General features: G+C 38.9%; 1 protein-coding gene across 3 annotated transcripts; it reads left to right on the top strand.

Annotated features, from left to right (window-relative positions):
- The first annotated feature begins 8943 nt into the window (after positions 1–8943).
- On the top strand, positions 8944–17567 carry LOC122668136 (bifunctional riboflavin biosynthesis protein RIBA 1, chloroplastic-like). 3 transcript variants are annotated; one of them, XM_043864717.1, is made up of 8 exons: positions 8944–9088; positions 10391–10599; positions 10687–10763; positions 10862–11083; positions 11176–11498; positions 14767–14896; positions 15360–15656; positions 16720–17567. In XM_043864717.1, the coding sequence occupies exons 1-8, from the start codon at positions 9036–9038 to the stop codon at positions 17020–17022; spliced, it is 1614 nt and encodes a 537-aa protein (XP_043720652.1). In that variant the 5' UTR covers positions 8944–9035; the 3' UTR covers positions 17023–17567. The 3 variants fall into 3 exon arrangements, with proteins under 3 accessions (XP_043720652.1, XP_043720651.1, XP_043720653.1); XM_043864718.1 differs by having other exon boundaries at positions 8945–9088; positions 10391–10554; XM_043864716.1 differs by having other exon boundaries at positions 10391–10763.
- The last annotated feature ends 639 nt before the right edge of the window (positions 17568–18206 follow it).

Below are 18206 nucleotides of genomic sequence, written 5' to 3'. Positions count from 1 at the left end.
CGAGTGCCCACGGTGCAGCCTCACACAGGCAGGTCTGAACGCACCTGGACAGCTCGGCTGCCCGGCCGTAGAGGATCCAAATTTATATATATAACCCAAGTGGTGTTGTTGATATGTCTAATGGGTTGTGCCTTTCTTTTTATTTAACATACTTTTATTATATGGGCCTGAGTCGATTGGGCCTTTTCTTTTTGATGGGTTGTTTGGGCTTGTTCTAAACGGTAAAGGATTAAGTTCCTTTAATATAGACGTATTTTCATCAGGACATGTCCATACGAAAGATGCACTGTAAATCACAGATTTGGATTCTTTTCTATAAGATTTAATCTACGCCGTTGAGGTCCGATTAACTAAACGATGTGGTAACAATGTAGGGCCTTAAATTTGTGGGGACTGATTAAGCTTGACCCGGACCAACCGATTGACACCCCTAGCGATATTAGTGGAGGGGTAGGTGCTTTATGTAGAATAATGTAATGCAAATTTAAAATTTGGCTAAAGGTTTCGTGCATGGTCGTGCATGGTGCATAACTGTGTCAGTAACCATTGGATGGGAATGAGGGGTTGTGTACTATACATGATCGTGCCCATCCAACGGTTGAAAGTATGAATGACTGTGCATCATGCACAGCTATGTATGAAACCTCTCCCCTGAAAATTTTCAATGCACAGCTGTGTATGAAACCTCTCCCCTGAAAATTTTCGATACTTTTCTTACAACATGTAACATTATGCTATTCAAATCAATCAAAGAGAGAGCTTAGGATAACTTGATAATCCACAATGCAGATTCTCCGAAGGACTTCAACACTTGGTCAATCCAATGATCGTACATGAACTTGAAGAGACCCTCTAGACATAGAAACCGCCTTGGGCACTTGAAATTTTCGCCTTTAAAAGGGGGCAAGGCGGTTTGTGTGTTTAGGCGTGAGAGCCACGCTATGCGCACGACCGGGTAATGTTCTTTGTCTTATAAATTAATAATAAGTATATAAATAAAAATTATTTGAAAATGTTGTCATATAATTGTCTCCATTTAGACAGGCTTATTTGGTTGGCCCGTGTAATTCTGATACCTAACATAAGGATGAGAGAATTTTATATATTGAATAGAAATGAAGCTATTTGGATTGGCCAATTGTTATATTCATACTCAAATTCATGGAATGCACCTTCTCGTGGTCCTCACACAAACATAGGTTGACAAAGTTTTATTTTGTCACTTTTAATCAATTATAATTGGGCTGAAACTTGACAAGTGAGAAAGGGGGCATGGGGTTTACCCATTCACAAAATTTGAAACCCATTTGATACGTTAGCAGTATTTTTAATCAACCATCTTGTCCAGCCGGCCAAATATGTTCCACCCAAATTAAGGATTAGAAACACCAAGAGGAAAAACATTTCTTACAGAGATAGTGTAGACAAAAATTCCAACACAACTTTCTACCTTATGGATTAATATCTAATTTTGCCTATTGAATAGATAGGGAAATTCTTAGATATGTCACATATCAAATTAGATAATTCATTTTAATCAAATGATCCATTATATTTATTTTTTCAACAATTATGTTTCTCAAATAGTTTAGACCTTCAGCCCAAATAGTCCTCTGGGCACACCCTAGATCGACTCTGAATCCTATAAAAACCATAGAAGCAGTGGGGCTGAAGTGCTGAACCCAAGGGGTAAGAGGAGTCATTCGAGACATATATCGATTTAGGCACACTCCCTTTGTAAGCCTTTACACGAAGTCATGTATTAGATTTACAAACCCCTCCCCACTACAAAAAAATAAAATATTAAATAAAACTTGGCTGTTCATCTCTCAAAAATTCCAATTCCTTAGTGGGTGAATTTTCTATAATTTTTATCACTGGCAGGTCTCCCGTCCTGTACGGTTTCTTATTGCTTCTAATAAAAGAGGGTGAACATCATCGATCGAGATGGAATGGTCATTTCAATTCCCCTTATGAGAGGAACCGCACATTCGTACCAGTCAGCTCTATTATTACTGGTTAGATGATGGATGTCACATGAATTAGCAATAAATAGGTGCTCTGTTCCTCTGATCCTCCAACCAGCCATGTCCTGCCCTAATAATAGTTTTCGTAGGGTACTGTCTTCTAATGCGTCTCACTTTGCTTGTCCCAAAGTGTCCCACAAGTATCTACCAAAAAAAAAAAAGTGTCCCACAAGTAGCTGTCAAGGTACCTTGTGTAATTAATTGGTTTGTCTCTCTACATTTTTTAAGAGGTGAAGTGGGTTAGCATTATTGGTAAGAGGGGCCATGTGCTTTTCACTGTCAATTTGTGAGCCCCATCCCTTGTCCCATTCATTGAGAATAGAAAAAAAACAGGGAAAATTTATGAAAGAGGGTTTCAGTCAATATCAGAGTGCAGTTTCTCACCAGTGAACGGATGAGAAATCAAATGGTCTATTAGGGGGTTTATAGGATTTTTATCCGTTGCCTGTACTCATCGTACAGTGTTGCAAATGCTATGTGGGATTCTCTATGCACACATGGCATCTGCAATATCGCACGATGAGTACAATAGCGTTGCAATTACAATAGCGGATAATGATCCGGGGTTTATATAGAGTGTAAAAATACATGCATAAGAATTTGTACATTGGCGTCGTGACCATCTTTTTTCAAAATTTATATTCGAAAGTATATCTAGGTTGTCACATCATAAAGTTTTTTAAATGAAAATGTTAATTATGTCATGTGAAAGAGTGATTTGATCATTTTAATTATTGGATATATAATTAATGGTTGAGATTAATCGCATGTAAAGTTTAGACTTAAATTCAATCATGGGAAAGAGTTCTCTATAAAGGAATGTGATCCTTACACATGCATATGCATGAGATCTACTTAGAACACGCATGGAAGCATCAACACGACGAACATTTTCGCCTTTCATGGGGGAGGGACGGTCATTTTGGAGTTCAGATTGCTACCCACATGGGGATGTGGGACTCATGCCCCATGAAGGGGTTAGATCTATCCCACCCATCCTCATGTGGGTAGCTTATCAGGATTCGTCATTTTGCTTCCCCCTCCGTTGTTGTTGCTGGGACCATGCTCCACCCAAAGAGTTCTTTTGTCCTTCAATCCATTATTTCTTTTGTAAGATTGTCCTTTATCAAAAAAAAAAAAAAAAACAGGATTATCCTTCAATCATTTACTCTCCATGTGTCTGCACACTTTCTTATATATCTTTCTTATACATCCTTAATATATCATGATTTATTTTGTCACTTGATAAACTCTACTTACATCAAGGTTCCTAATCTTAGGATCGGTTTCACGATTGGTCAGGGACAATATCTGTTATACCCGCAGGTACCCTAATATTTTTCTTTCTTTTATCCTTGTGACGTGTAGAGGGTCTTTGCCATGTATGCTTAGGTGTTGTATTCACAATGGTGGTCAAACCAAGCTACAAGATTGTTGACTTCGACACGGGTTTGCCATCGAGGAAAGATTCCTCAATCGGGAGTGGGGAAAATTCATCGACGGTGACTTCATCGACTACCCTCCAAGTACCGAGTCCCAAGAGTGAGGAGTATCGGGCGACACACCCGTGTCGCCCTACTTAGACACTTCACTTGGTGACGAACTTAGCGTCGCGGTGGGAAAACTTTTCGGGATCACGGGGTTGCACCTTGACGTGGCGGGGGTAAGTGGTTGACCAAATTTTTGTTGTGTGTTCTGCCCCCTCAAAGCCCTCGAAGTGTGGCCCAAAGGCCCCCCCTTATGGTGGGAACCACCTTCCCACTCATATCGGATGCAAGGTTCTTGGCTGCCTCCGACCTTGCATCCAATGCTTGCGACAAGGACCCTTGTGAGTGAGACCCCTGTGGCTAAGGTGCTATTGGTGCCCCGCCATGTTTGACCCTACCCAAATAGACCCTAGGTGCACTTATGAGGCCTTATCCTTATAGACCATTGATAGTGGTTTTCTATAAGAGAGAGGTGGGTAGGACTATTCATTAGTCTTGGCTCATTTCTATCTAACCTAACCTAACCGTGCTTGAGAAGGGAGTTATGAGGAGAGAGGGCTAGCAAGGAGAAGGAAGGGAAGAAGAAGAAGGAAACGGTGCGAGTTTGGAGCTTTAAAGAGGCACCTCGAGTGTACCTCAAACCAGGGTGAGCCAAGTGCCCTTTTCCCCTTTTTCTCTCCTCCCCCTTGCTCGTTTGAGCTTGGGTGGTTCGTTGGTTGCAGACCCAAGTTGGGGTTTTTTTCCTTTGAAACCCAAAGGGGTAGCTTGAACCATGTTTGGTTTTCCCTTGTAGGATGCTATCCTACTTTCCCTACATCCCTTGGGATCTCCAAGCTCGGTCTCTCGACCTAAGGTTCCAACCACCTAGGAACCCCAACTGGACTCGGAGTTGTTGGCTCCTTTAAACCCCCTTAGATCTTTAGGTGTTGGGTGTTTCTAAGACCCAAATAGACTCCAAGACACCCCCTCCCTAGTCCCTTGAGGCTTAGAGAACCAAATGGGACAACCCCGGGCTTTTAAGACCTTGAAATCGCACTTGGTTGCATCGGAGGCAAGTCCGTGTGCCTCCGATGTTGCCTCGATGTGGTCCGAGCTGCGGGGCGGAGGCAAGGTCGGAGGCAAGCTGCTGAGTCCGACGTTGCCTCCCGACATGGTTTTCAAGGCCTATGACTTATGCAAACTGCGGGGCTTTCATTGAGGCCTCTCCTACACTCTCTCATACTCTTATTCACTTCGTGGCGCCAACACTTGTGCTAGGGGTGATCTCGTATGGGAATCGTTACACTTAATCAAATTCCTAATTCAAGTAAACGGTGAGTGGGTTTGGGTGATGTTGAGCTTGCTTACTATTGTTTATTCATGCATTTATGAATTATATTATGACATTATCATTCAAGCATGATTTCATACTTGCATTTATTCTTATTTGATGCGATAATTGATTAGGATGATATGGATCAGTGTTGGGTTACGGTGCCGGGAAGTGCGCACCGGAACCCCAATTACGTGGAATTGTATATCGCATCTCATTCTTGTCTGTATGCGCCGTGTTGTCTTGGTACCGGGTGTTAGATGGAATGGGGCGTTGACACACCGGATGTACCTCTCAACACGATAGGATTCATGTAGTATATCGTGGTTAGCTCGGATTCCCTATGCTACGACCCTTACCAACAGGGGTTTAGGTGTTGGGTAGCGAGCACCTGCTTCGCTGTGGAGAGTTAGAGAGGCCAGGGGGGGGTAGTAATGGTTATCTGGTGCCCCTAAGGTGGTGATGACTACGACCGCGCCGGGCTCCATGGTAATAATTGAGGTTGCATTGTGGTGAGAATGGAAGGATCCACGGTGTCTTCCCGAATTATTGCGATAGCATATACCCATTGACTTAGCATTGTGTGTTAGGTGGTAAATGAATTAATAATGGCATGCACCATGGACTATTTGTGATTGTGTGATTGTGCATCCCCTTTTCTCTCTCAGCTGGCTCAGGAGCTAACCCCTCTTGTGCACACCTTTTTAGGTGAGGTCACAGAGATGCTTATTTTGCGGACTCGAGGTTCGAGGCCTCGGAGTACGATGATATCGTCTGCACAGAGGACCCTGAGGCCGTGATCGAGAGCACGGTGATGGGTGTCCTTGTGACGGCTAGCCTACGGGCCGTATTGATACATGGGACGTGTTCCCTTCTTTTGTCTTTTTGGGCCGCGAGCCTTGTATAAACATTTATTGCTATACTTGTTTTGGGGTAGTTATGCTATGGTCATTCTGGATATCCATCCAAACTATTTATGTATCTTTTAACCGTATTTAACATGAGGTAATTACTACAAACGCTTCCGCTTATTTTATGATCGTTGGAAATGGAATATTCCTTGCCTTTTGTACTCAATCTTATGGTATGTTCTTTTAGACTAAGATCATGCGTTGGGACACTGCAAATCGTGATTCGGTAGTCTTATGGGACGACACGTATCGTCCTAGTCACCCCTTTATCATTAGTTTATTCCTCAAACGGGATGGGGGCGTGACAATATCGATCCGGATCAGTCAAAATCATCGTAGATTAGTAAAAAACAACTAAAATCCAGGTTTTATCGGATCAGTTGTTGTATCGGTCATAAAAATATAAAAAAAAGAAAACTTAAAAAATGGTAATTGCTTCATAATCCTATTTTTAAGGTTGAGTTTATCTTTTCCACCTCCTCAATCTCCCACTATTGTCATTACCTAAAAAACTCAAGGTTTTGTGTGAAATCAATATTTTCAAGGAATGAAATATTCACATAATAGATTTATAGTACAAACGGTAAGATCCCCTCCGTTTCACTCGAGGATTTGAGACTAAAAATCTCTAAATAACAACGTGAAAGACTCGAAATATAGAGGTAAAAAACAATAAGATTCTCTTTCCTTTTCCTAACATATTTGAAACCATAAATCTATGAATCAGAATTTGAAAGGATAAAAAAGCAAATATCGGATTGGATCGGCCGATCCAAAGGATGATCTAGTAAAACCTTGTCGGATCGGCCTTGACTAATACTAATCCGATCAAATCGATGTCGGCCTATCCAATCCAAGATTACGAACCATGATTTAGACTAAAACTTGACTAGTAAAGGAGAATCCGTACTAGTTTATTTCAAAACATAGTTACATAATCAATGAGGGAAGGATGAAATTTTCCTCCTCCAATCATGCATCAGAGCAGGAATATCCAATATCCAAAGGAGAATCCGTATCTCTCAAAAGTCCCACGGCTGACAGAGAAGTAGGGAACCGTTCGAAAGGTACCGTGTTAGTCGAGACAAGGAAAGCGCACGAGTCAAATACTTATTGTCCATTTATTTCGTATTAAAGTACACGTGACTTAAAAGGGGTAAAAGAATGATCCTTTCATTTAAATCGCTTCCTCCTCAGGTTAGACCATAATGGCTTGGTTTGGTTTGATTTGACTCATGCTTAATTTATAGTCTTGCTTGTTTGTAAGAGTTGAGCCCTGCCCTTTAGAACATCAAGGAGAAAGGTATATTTGGTTGGTAAAAATGGATGGAAAAGGGGAAAATATATTATGTGGTTTTTTTCATCTTTTCTTTTTTGTCAAAAAATTTATTTTCTTACCAACCAAACATATTTTAAAATGAGAAAAAGATACATTGAGCGATTTGTAAGAATTTGAACTTTCAATATGGTTGAAAACAACGATAGCCCCATGCATGCTATTGGGCTACAAGCACACAAACACAAAAATGTTTGCAATTCTAAGATTTATTGTCTTCATAGTCTTATTTTTCGCCAATCACCTCTAATAAATTGGTATTTATTATATTTCTTTTATCCTATTTGTATATAGGCGCTTCTCTAAACACTATTGAGTTCTCATTGGTGTTTATAGTTTATACAATTTTGATAACTATTGAAATTAATGAAATTTTCCTAATAAGATGATAATTTGTGGGCAATTAGATATGAAAAATAAAATAGACTTGGCTTCACTTGCAAAAATAGTATATTATAGTATATATATATATATATACACAATTCAAATAATTATACTAGATATTAGGATATGGTGCCGATTCTACCCATTGGATAGATTGGACGTTGATCGGATTAGTCACATGTTAACTCTCAAACTCAAATTCAATATGTGTCATATATGCATAATGTCTCATGTATGTCCAACACCCTCGAGTGCCATACATCTCTTATTAATCCCAGATTTTTCAAAAAAAAATTATTTTGTTAGTTGGTTAAAATTTAGATTGGACTGAAACTTGACATGTAGACAGCATTGGGTCTACCTGTTCACAAAATTGATAAAATAAGTTTCCTTTAATAGGCCGACTAGGAAACATTAGCCTAAGAACAAAATAATATAAGTTATTTCAACAACCCCCATATAGGCAAGCATGATTTATTGGCCAGCACACTTCAATTCACTTGAAAGTCAAGGCCAACTCACCATTTTACTATGAAAAAAGAGAGATTGTACTTGGTGTATATAATATAGCAAAATGATATTTAACGAATTTAATTAGTATGATTATCGGAAAAAAAAAATCATATAGTATAGTTTTTTTTAACCTAATCGTTGATATCTGTTGTTACAAAAGAAAAAAAAATATTGTTATTGGCACAAGATTAAGGTTGTGTGTTGGTATGCATTTTTTGTTGATTTCACAATCTTAGACGATAAAAACAACTATTTTTGTCGTTCGAGAATGTAAAATCAACATAGAATGTATTCCAAGAATACATGCCAAACATAGCCTAAGTAATTCGATCCGGCCTCAGTCATTTCTGATTTCAATTTAGTCGGAATCGGTCAGAAATCGATCTGAAGTCGACTTAAACCCTAGAAACCTTTCCTAGATCCGTCAGTTTCAATTGGCAAAAATTGGGATCGGGCTGATCTGACCAAATCCGACTCCAAGTTTTTAAACCCTGATTTGGCATGATAAGCCTTCTATATTGGAGAGTAAACCAAGCCAATCTGGTCCATTCGACCATTGAATCTGGTTTGATTCCGTTTAATTGAGCTCAACTCAACTTAAACTCGTTGACACTTAAAGCCGGTTGCGTGGGTCAAAAGGTGAATTCAAAGAAAGGGGCGCGGCGCGACGCGCAAACAGGAGACAGATGTGAGCCTCTCAAAATGTGATTGGAGACTGGGGTGAGACGTTTTTCCTATCAAACGGTTATTTCTACAAGCAGATAAGATGCAAAACTCAAACCGTTCATCTTGTGTTACTGTGTTAGTTGGCGAGTCTGACTTTACCTTGTCGCCAAAACGCCTTTGAGTTTCTGACTTTCTGAGCTTTCTAGCCCTTACCCACATTCGTCCCATCCCTTTCTGTTCGCCGTCTTCAATTTTTTCTTTTCTTATACATATATTATATTATTTTAGTATTCGATGGTTCGGGGCTGCTTCCCCACCCACAGTTGCACCTAATTTTTCAAGGTGGGTTTCTGTTTATATATACATAGAAGCTCAGATTTGGTGAGCAGAGCAAGAGCAATGGCATCATCCGTCAACGTTTCTTACTCTAACAGAGCTCTGTTTTGTTCTGGGTAAGTTGCTTCTTTCTCATCCTTCCGTATTTGGCGAATTTCCTTTGTAATTTCTATGGAGTTATTTGTTTTTTGAGATTGTTTGAATGTGTATCTCGTCTGGGTTTTGGTGATCTTTTGTTTGCATCTCACTTCTGGTTGAATTTTTAGCTTCTGCTTGTTCCAAGTTATCATCTTGTGTGGATTTACTCCCTCCCTTCTCTTTTGAAAGGGATTTTAGGCACAAATGTTATGGGCATTTTTGCTCTTTTTGGTCCTGTTAATGTTTGATTGTGGATTGGAACAGGGTTATGCTTTTTTTTTTTTAAGGTAATTATCATGGATTTATATTGAAAACTAGATACAGTATGCATAGTTCTGACGACACATATAATACCACTCACACACCATTCAGTCGTAACAGTTAATGAACCAGCCTCTTCTTCTTGGGGGGGGGGGGGGGGGGGGAGGGTTCTCTCAACCTAATACCACTATCCACACTTTGTGAGAAAATCTTTCCTAGCTTTGGAACCTAATTCCTGAGCTACCTTATTACAAAACTTTTATACGTAACTAAAAGACATCGAACTTAACACATGTAGAAAGTCCAAATCATAAATAAAAGGGGTTAAAAGCCAAGAGCACGTAGAGATGTTCATTATCTCCTCCTACTTAGATCTGCTCAGACTTGAATTGAAGAGTTTGCTCCATCCCCTGCATCATGGTGGCTGCATCTGCCTCGTACCTGTGCTTCTGAACCAGCAACATCTAGCTGCAAGAAAATTGTCATCAGAATCTCTAATTATCTCACCTGTCTAAAACAAGCTATCTTCTTGGGATTATTATTTAATTTTATGGGAAGTAAAACTGCAAAGTTTGAAAATTTCTCATTATTCATTTCAACATTTGTGCTTGCTTTATGTTTCATTGTGGTCTTAATATCTTAACTTACAAATTTGGGCTTGAATTTTCCAATGGTCGTAGTTTGAAAGTGTGGAAGTGTCTATTGAAAGCATCTGCAGTGGATTGGCGAATCCCGAGTGCACTCACTTGGGCAGGGATAAAAACTAGTCCGGTTGAGCGAGTTAATTCATGTTATGTGCATTTCTTAAGTCTTGAAGTAATAAATGCAGTATTAATGAACTTTTTATTCAAATGTAATGTGTTACCAGATTACTTTTCCCTTTCATCTTTAGATGGGCCAGTACTTAAAATTTGAATTGCTAATTATATATGTTCATGCATGCTACTGATCAGTCAAGTTCTTAATTCCTTCTCATTATTTTTTTCTGTAGTTGGACTAACCATTTATTCTTTCTATAGGGGGCACAAAAACTTCAATTGGTTCAATGGATTGCGAGGTATGAATCCATTTGTCATGAATGTGAAGACATCAAACATGGCACTGATGAATCTGAATAAGGGTAATGGTAGAGTTAGGGCTACAGTACTTTCTGGAGAAGGTGATCTCCTATCTTATCCCAAAGGTGGTAGAGTGACTGGACAAAGTACTTTGATTGATGCGGAGAAGGGTGTGGAGATGCAACCTGATGCAATACTATTTGGAACACTTGCAGCGGAGATGATTCCTGCAACTGATGATCTTTTTGATGATACAGAGGAGCATGATCTGGATCACCCTACTGCAGGGTTCTCTTCCATCCCAGAGGCAATCGAAGACATCCGCCAAGGCAAGGTCTGTTCTCTATCTTGTTTATGTTGCAGGTTCTGGTTTTTTATTTTATTTTATTTTATTTTGTTCAAATCATTAATAACTTTGATTTTATCATTCAGATGGTCATTGTTGTAGATGATGAAGACAGAGAAAATGAGGGAGATTTGATAATGGCAGGATCCTTGGTGACACCTGAAGCTATGGCTTTTTTTGTAAAACATGGAACAGGAATTGTATGCGTAAGTATGAAAGAAGACGACCTAGAAAGATTGCAACTTCCTTTGATGGTAACACATAAGGAGAACGAGGAAAAACTTCGTACGGCATTCACAGTGTCAGTGGTATGTATTTGGTCCATCTTGAAATGTCTGCTCAGTGCTTTTGTAATTTTGATAATCTTGTCTTTTATCCTGACTATAAAGCACTTTTGTAGGATGCAAAACATGGTACAACCACTGGGGTATCAGCTCATGATAGGGCAACAACAATATTGGCTCTTGCCTCAAGAGACTCAAAACCTGAAGATTTCAACCGTCCAGGTCATATCTTTCCTCTGAAGTACAGGGAGGGAGGTGTTTTGAAAAGATCTGGACATACAGAAGCTTCTGTTGATCTTACCATGTTGGCTGGGTTAGACCCAGTTGCTGTACTTTGTGAGATTGTAGATGATGATGGTTCCATGGCTCGACTACCAAAGCTCCAGCAATTTGCACTGAGAGAGAACTTGAAGGTCATATCGATCGCTGATTTAATCAGGTATATTATCCTGTGCCAACCCTTGGGCAAGAAATTCTTGATCTCCCTTAGGGATAAAGGGGCATTTTTATCTGCCTTTAGTATATTAGGAGATATTGTTGTATGATTTCAATCAATTTTACTTGCCAATTTTTTTTTATTTTTCATAGGGAGAAGTTCACTTTCTCCCTCAAAATTGGCCCTATAATATCAGATTCTACCCTAAAACAACTTTCTTTCTTTTGTACCAAATAAAGCAAAATTCCCATATCAAAAACTCCCATGACTTTTTAGAATGGAAATTCTAACTTTGTTAGGTGGGGCCTTCTTGAATTCTCAATTCTCCCTCTTCCCTTCTCTATGCATACCCCATAACCTCATTCTCAAAGTCGCTGCTGACGAGGTCACCATTTACACCCATTACCATGGACAATGCCAAGACTAACAACATTGGAAAAAAGAAGAAGAAGATGATTAATGGTGGAATCTCTCTCTCTCTCTCCCTCTTACTGTTTCTCTTACCCTGGGTTAGGAGTTGTGAGGACTGATTGCTGCATATATGCAAAGAAGTGAACCATTTCTACTGTCACACAAATCCCTTTTCCCATTGGATTTATTTGGGGCAGATGAAGTTGTGATTGGATGTTTGCGAAGCACAGGAGCACTCCTAGCTTCCATTGGCTCATGGGGAGCTTGTAAGATCCACCTTGAGGGAAGGACTTAATGCATGGAAGTGGATTGGGGAGATCTAACTCCGTAGGTTACTGAGCAATCAGCAAAATAAACCGGGATTTTTATTCTGAAAACTGGAAAGCCCGAGGTAAAAACTTGCTGCTGCAACTTTTGTTAATGATAGAATAAGAAGTCATTAAAAAATTCACATTGTTACGCCTTATAACCCTCTTAAACCCTACTAATTTTTGAGACAAAGTAGCCCTCTAAACATTAACAAAGCAGGGCAAAACAATCTTTTAAGAAAAACAAAGCTGACCTAAAACTAAAGTACAATAGAGAAAATAAAGAAAACAGAAGACCCGTAACTACTTAGACTCCTAACTAAAGACTGGACCAAACTCTATGAAACTCGACAAACCCTTCTACACTCCAAGGCCCCAAAATGACACCAACTACCAAATATGAGAATAAGAGAGAGACAGACGAGAGAGAAACTGAATCTGATTCCAGCAACTAGTAGGACCCCTGTTTTGCTATTCTTTGGCTACCAACAACTGTGTCAGCTGCATCTTGAGGATTTAGATTGATTTAACTTATTCATGTAAGCTTCTACCAAGTCGTCTACATTAGGAGTGTATAAGAGAGAATTCCCTTAGATGTTTGAAGTGGGATAATGTAGCCAAGGCAGCATCTTCTCTGACTAGACATGAAACATTTATAACTACCACTTTCTGAATCACCCAAATCCCTTGATTAAACTGTCAAAAAGTTCCGAATCACCCTAAAATCTATAAAATCCAGGCCCTGAAACACTTGTCTCACCACTGCCCATCCTTGGAGTAGGAGACTTGATATTCTACGTTTCTACTCTTCCAAGCCCCCCAATGTGTGTGTGTGTGTGTGAGAGTTTCCATATACCTTTTTTTTTTCTGTTTTTTTAATGTTGGTGACTGGGAAGGTTGCCCATGATGACTGGAGATGGTTGTGGTCACTGCTTGTAAAATGAGGGTTTGGGGAACGAAGGGAAAGAAGGGGGAGAAGGGAGGAGGGGAAATGGAGATTTCATTATGTGCTGCACCTCATAAGGTTAGAATTGACGTTCTGAAAATATGGGGATTTGATATGGCACTTCCACTTCATTAGGTACAAGTGAAAGAAAGTTAATTTAGGGGGAGAATCTGATATGATAAAACAAGCTTCAATTGAAAAAGTGAAATTCTACATTTTTTCTGCAACAACTGGGATGTTGCATGCAAATTATTTTTTGGTTTTCTTTTTGTTCTTTTTTAAAAAAATAAAAATTTATTTATGGGTCCCAACATTTTTTATATCAACCTTAAAATTTATAACTCGTAGTTGTGAAGGTGTTGCTAGGCATCCAAGCGCCTTGGACACCTTGGTTGCCTTATTGGTGGCGCCTTGCATCCAGGCCCCCTTCAACACCTTGGGTCACCTAGACACCGTGGCAACTACGGTATGACTTGCCCCAGAAGCGACCCTGAAACTGTAGAATTTTTCAATTTGCCAGGGATTTGAATTACTTTCTAAAAAAATAAAGAGATGCCCAATAAATAATACTTATTTAAGTATCTAACTGGGTAGGGTATTTTTTATTGATAATACTGATACTAAGGGGGTTAAATGTAAACAAACTGAACCAAACCGTTTAAACCAGATCCGTCAAACTGTTTAATAAATGGTTTGGTTCTGGTTTGGAAAAGTGCAACCGTTTAATAAACAGTTCGGTTCAGCTTTAAACCATTTAATCGTCAGTTTTAAACCTTTTACAAACTGTTAAACCGATTGTATTTAATCCGACTAGACCGTTTACACCAATTCTGCACATTTTGGTAAACGGCTTTGATTTCACTAGAAGGAACCGTTTAATAAACAGTTCGGTTTTGGTTTTCTGCCTACTACACTCTGAACTGAACCGAACCGAACCGAACTGTTTAACACCCTTAACTGATACTATGAGTGATACTGGTCTTGGTTATTTATTTAATCCTTGGTACTTTCCAATACTATCTTAGCTAGAAAATTTTGCACTGTGATGCATATTGTTTTTGAAAATTTGGTTAGTAACTCAGTTATCTTGACTTCCTCTTTTAATTTGACCCCAACTGCTGCCATTTGTCAAGAATTCCTTTCTGTTGCAAGTTGCAACTTATCTACATGTCCTGCTGGTTAGTGTGTGGAGGTCCAGACTCCTGTTGTGGCCTATGCTTCCTGCTTCATTGCACATGTTATTGACATAAAAATTGCAATTGTGAAATCTATACTTTTGAGAAAGCTTATTTCTGAGAGGTATAGATACTGGTACGCATATTTTCCACTTGCCTTTGCACTCTCTATGGGGGAGTGGGGTTGTGTAGGACCAGAAGAAGCCAAATATGACTTCCCAGTGCAGTGGAGATTTGCCAAGGCTGTGTCTCCAGTTGTCAAATCTGGTGGTTGAAAATGGAAGTGAGATGCATATTGTTGGCCCTTCGTCTTGGAGGGGAAAGTAATATTGTCGTTCATTACCTTTTGTGGGTTCTATAAATCTTTCTGTTGTTTAAATCTTTAGAAGAAAAATCTGTTCTATACTTATTACATGAACCGTAATTTACAGGTATAGAAGGAAGAGAGATAGGTTGGTGGAAAGGGCTTCTGCTGCTCCATTACCGCTGAAGTGGGGCCCATTCAAGGCATATTGTTATAATTCAGTGCTAGATGGTATTGAGCATATTGCTATGGTTAAAGTAAGCAACTTTTAAGAGTAGTGTTCATCTTGCTTGATTTCACTTTTATAAAATACTGAAATCTCACATGCCTAAGCATCATGCAACATTGGAAATAAAGTGAGGGCATGCTCGGCCATTGTCTCTTCCTGTTACAGTGATATCAGCAATGCTCTGCTATATCACTGTCAGGTTAGATGCCCAGAACATAAATCATAGTGCTTGTGTTGAAATTGCCGTTGTTAGAAAATTTTCAAAATCAAATGAATGTCTGAATCACATTAAATAAATTTTTTTTCTTTGGAAAAGTTTATCTGCTACTTCTGGTTGGCAGAACTAGGACAAATCCCTGACTGAATTGTGACTCGTACGCTATACTTGTAAAGCATGGAACTTTCCACAAAAAGCATAGGGGGCACCCCCTGGTTTGTTAAATTTTCAGTTTTCTTTGTGTTTTTGACAACTGCATTTGTTATGCATGCAGGGTGACATTGGGGATGGGCAGGACATTCTTGTTAGGGTACACTCTGAGTGCCTCACTGGAGACATATTTGGGTCAGCTAAGTGCGATTGTGGAAATCAGCTGGCACTTGCAATGCAGCAGATTGAGGCAGCTGGTAGGGGTGTGTTGGTTTACCTCCGTGGACACGAGGGAAGGGGCATTGGCTTGGGCCACAAACTCCGTGCCTACAATTTGCAGGATGATGGACGTGACACTGTGGAAGCTAATGAGGAGCTAGGATTGCCTGTTGATTCAAGAGAGTATGGGATTGGTGCTCAGGTATTGAAAACCTTCTGTTAAGTTTTCTAACGTTCAAATAATCCAATTTACATTATGTATAGGTAATGCAGTTTCAGTGCAATGTTAGGGCCGTTTTGATAGTACTTGGTTATGAGTTTTTGTTTTGAATATTTTTATTTGTAATGGGCCCAATTATAAGGACCAATTTTTAGGTCCATAGGGGGTACACGAAATTAGTATCTTAATTATGTAGTTAGTATTAGTAGTGGGGCCCATTAGCTATCAGTTAGGAAGTTATCTTGTTAGATAATGGTTATCTTATTTGTGGGACCAAGTTTGGAGGAGAAAAGGTATGTATGAGAGAGTTTCCTGTTCAGTTGGATCTTTTATTTCTTTTAATATTTGAGTTATTTGGTTAGTTAGGGACACCCAACGATTGGAGAGGGAGAGAGTTAAGAGTATGTCTTTGGGTTTCTTTTATTTTTACGGCTTTATAAATACATGTAATGCTTAAATAGTCCCTACGACTTGATTAATTGGTTGATTCAGTGATGATATTGTGGTTGTTGCTTGGTAAAACCATAAAACCTGGTAGAGTTTAGTTTTAATGTCTTATGTGTTGACCTGCTAGAAACACTTTGATTCAAGAGAATTGAACATGCATTATTTATGGACAGTGTGATCATCATATCTAGAGATGGTAATTTCTTTAAGAATCCATTTGAAATCCTCAGTTATGCAATCTTAGATTATTTTTATTTTCTATTGCTTTTTTTTCTTCAGGTTATAAACTCATCTATTAGTGATTGTATAAATTTTGAACTGTGTAATTCTCATTAATCAGTTCAGAATTATCGCCTTATGGGTTATAAGACCTCATGCTCTCTTTTTATATATAATTTAATTTGTTTGTTTGTCGTCTCTTTTAAAATTCTACTGTAACTTTTCAATTTCTGTGATGTTAAACACTCTTTCCAAAAGGATTTCCTCTTCTCAATATGTGATAAAAATGTTCCGTAGCAAGTATTATTAGCTTTTGATGCTGAATTTGACTGGATAATATCATTCATATGCTGAATTAATTGCTTGACTAATTGCACAGATATTAAGAGATTTGGGTGTTCGCACAATGAAGCTGATGACGAACAACCCTGCAAAGTACATTGGGCTCAAAGGCTATGGTTTGTCAATTGTGGGCAGGGTTCCATTGTTAACCCCAATAACAAGAGAAAACAAAAGATATTTGGAGACAAAACGTGCGAAAATGGGGCATGTTTACAATCCTGAATTCATTAAAAATCTAAATGGCCGCCCAAGTGGAAATGAAAATTCAATAGTTGATAAGCCATCTAATGAAGATCTCAATGATAATGACAAGCCTTCTGATGGAGTATGCGAGGCATAAAGCAGTCTGCTGCACATGTGATCCAAAGGACGAATAACCATCCAGGAATTGGGTTCTCAAAAAGTCCTTACCTGTGGAAATGGAAGATCATCCACGTGCAACCTGAGTGATTACGTTTTGCAGAAAGCTTCTGTGCTGTGAGGTGTGATCTCTGGTGTGCTTCTAAGTGGATTATCTTCTGGAGCAGAAAGGTTGTCATGAAGTATGGTAGTACTGACTATAATCATTTGCATAACAAATTGTTGAATTTGCTTGGATGAAATTTCAAGTGAGATGTCAAGAAGTTTAGTCGGCTATTCTTTTACCATTGTCTAAATTATTTAGTGAATAAACCCATCTAGGAAGTTGCATATGTTAGCCTTGTGTCAAAATTTTGATCCATGGTTGCACTGCTTGGCTTCTTCGGATGACATAGCCATCCATAAGTTTGTTTCTACTCCAAAATTCTTTCAAGGTAGCCATGTATTAATAAGCAAACTGCAAAACAGCTAATTTCGATTGTTTTATGAATGGAGAGTGATCTCCTATATAAATCATTGATTCTAGATCTGTTCCATTCCCCTCTTTTCTCCAGAATTTTGTTTTCTTTTCATTTCTTCATGTACATGGTCAAATCTGGTGTTTTGTATAATGGGTAAGCCATGTTGTAATCCATTGTCATAAATGAAGCAAACATGTAGTTTCCTCAACCTTGTTAATCTTATTCTAGGTGATTTTTCCTCCTTTTATGGGAACATAATGTTTGATTGCGCGTAGCTCAGCTTTCACTGAGATTGTTCCTGCTAGTGAATCTGAAATGCAATGCGAGGTACACTTATGACTGGTCATGACTAACAATGTCATTCTTTCACAGTATAGGGCACGAAGGCCTGGAATAATAGAGTTTCAAAAAGGGTTCTTGGGAAAATTGAATCTGAACTGGTTGGTTACATATACGCCCCAAACTGTTAACAGTATGGGAATTAAAAATTTTTTCCAGGTACAAAACTCGTGAACAATGTTGCCAATCCAAATACTAAAACAGAACTGAATTGCTTCTAAGGCCCAAACTCTGCAACTCATGCAAGATGATGCCATGGTTACAATGTATGATCACCATGTATGGTAACAAGTATTTCCTTTTTTTTATTGGTACGGGTTCTTTTTTTTGGGGTACTTATCGGATATTAGTTCTTATACTAAAA

Source organism: Telopea speciosissima, chromosome 7 (assembly GCF_018873765.1).
Source record: "Telopea speciosissima isolate NSW1024214 ecotype Mountain lineage chromosome 7, Tspe_v1, whole genome shotgun sequence".
In the NCBI taxonomy this organism is placed as follows: Eukaryota; Viridiplantae; Streptophyta; class Magnoliopsida; order Proteales; family Proteaceae; genus Telopea; species Telopea speciosissima.
This window is presented reverse-complemented; position numbering and strand designations above follow the sequence as displayed.

What these genes read in the sequence shown, in the direction of transcription:
- LOC122668136 (XM_043864716.1), top strand. Translation starts at nt 9,036, where the DNA reads ATGGCATCATCCGTCAACGTTTCTTACTCTAACAGAGCTCTGTTTTGT. An exon ending in AGAGCTCTGTTTTGTTCTGG is followed by an intron (nt 9,089 to 10,390) that starts GTAAGTTGCTTC and finishes TTCTTTCTATAG; the next exon opens with GGGGCACAAAAACTTCAATT. An exon ending in TCGATCGCTGATTTAATCAG is followed by an intron (nt 11,499 to 14,766) that starts GTATATTATCCT and finishes CGTAATTTACAG; the next exon opens with GTATAGAAGGAAGAGAGATA.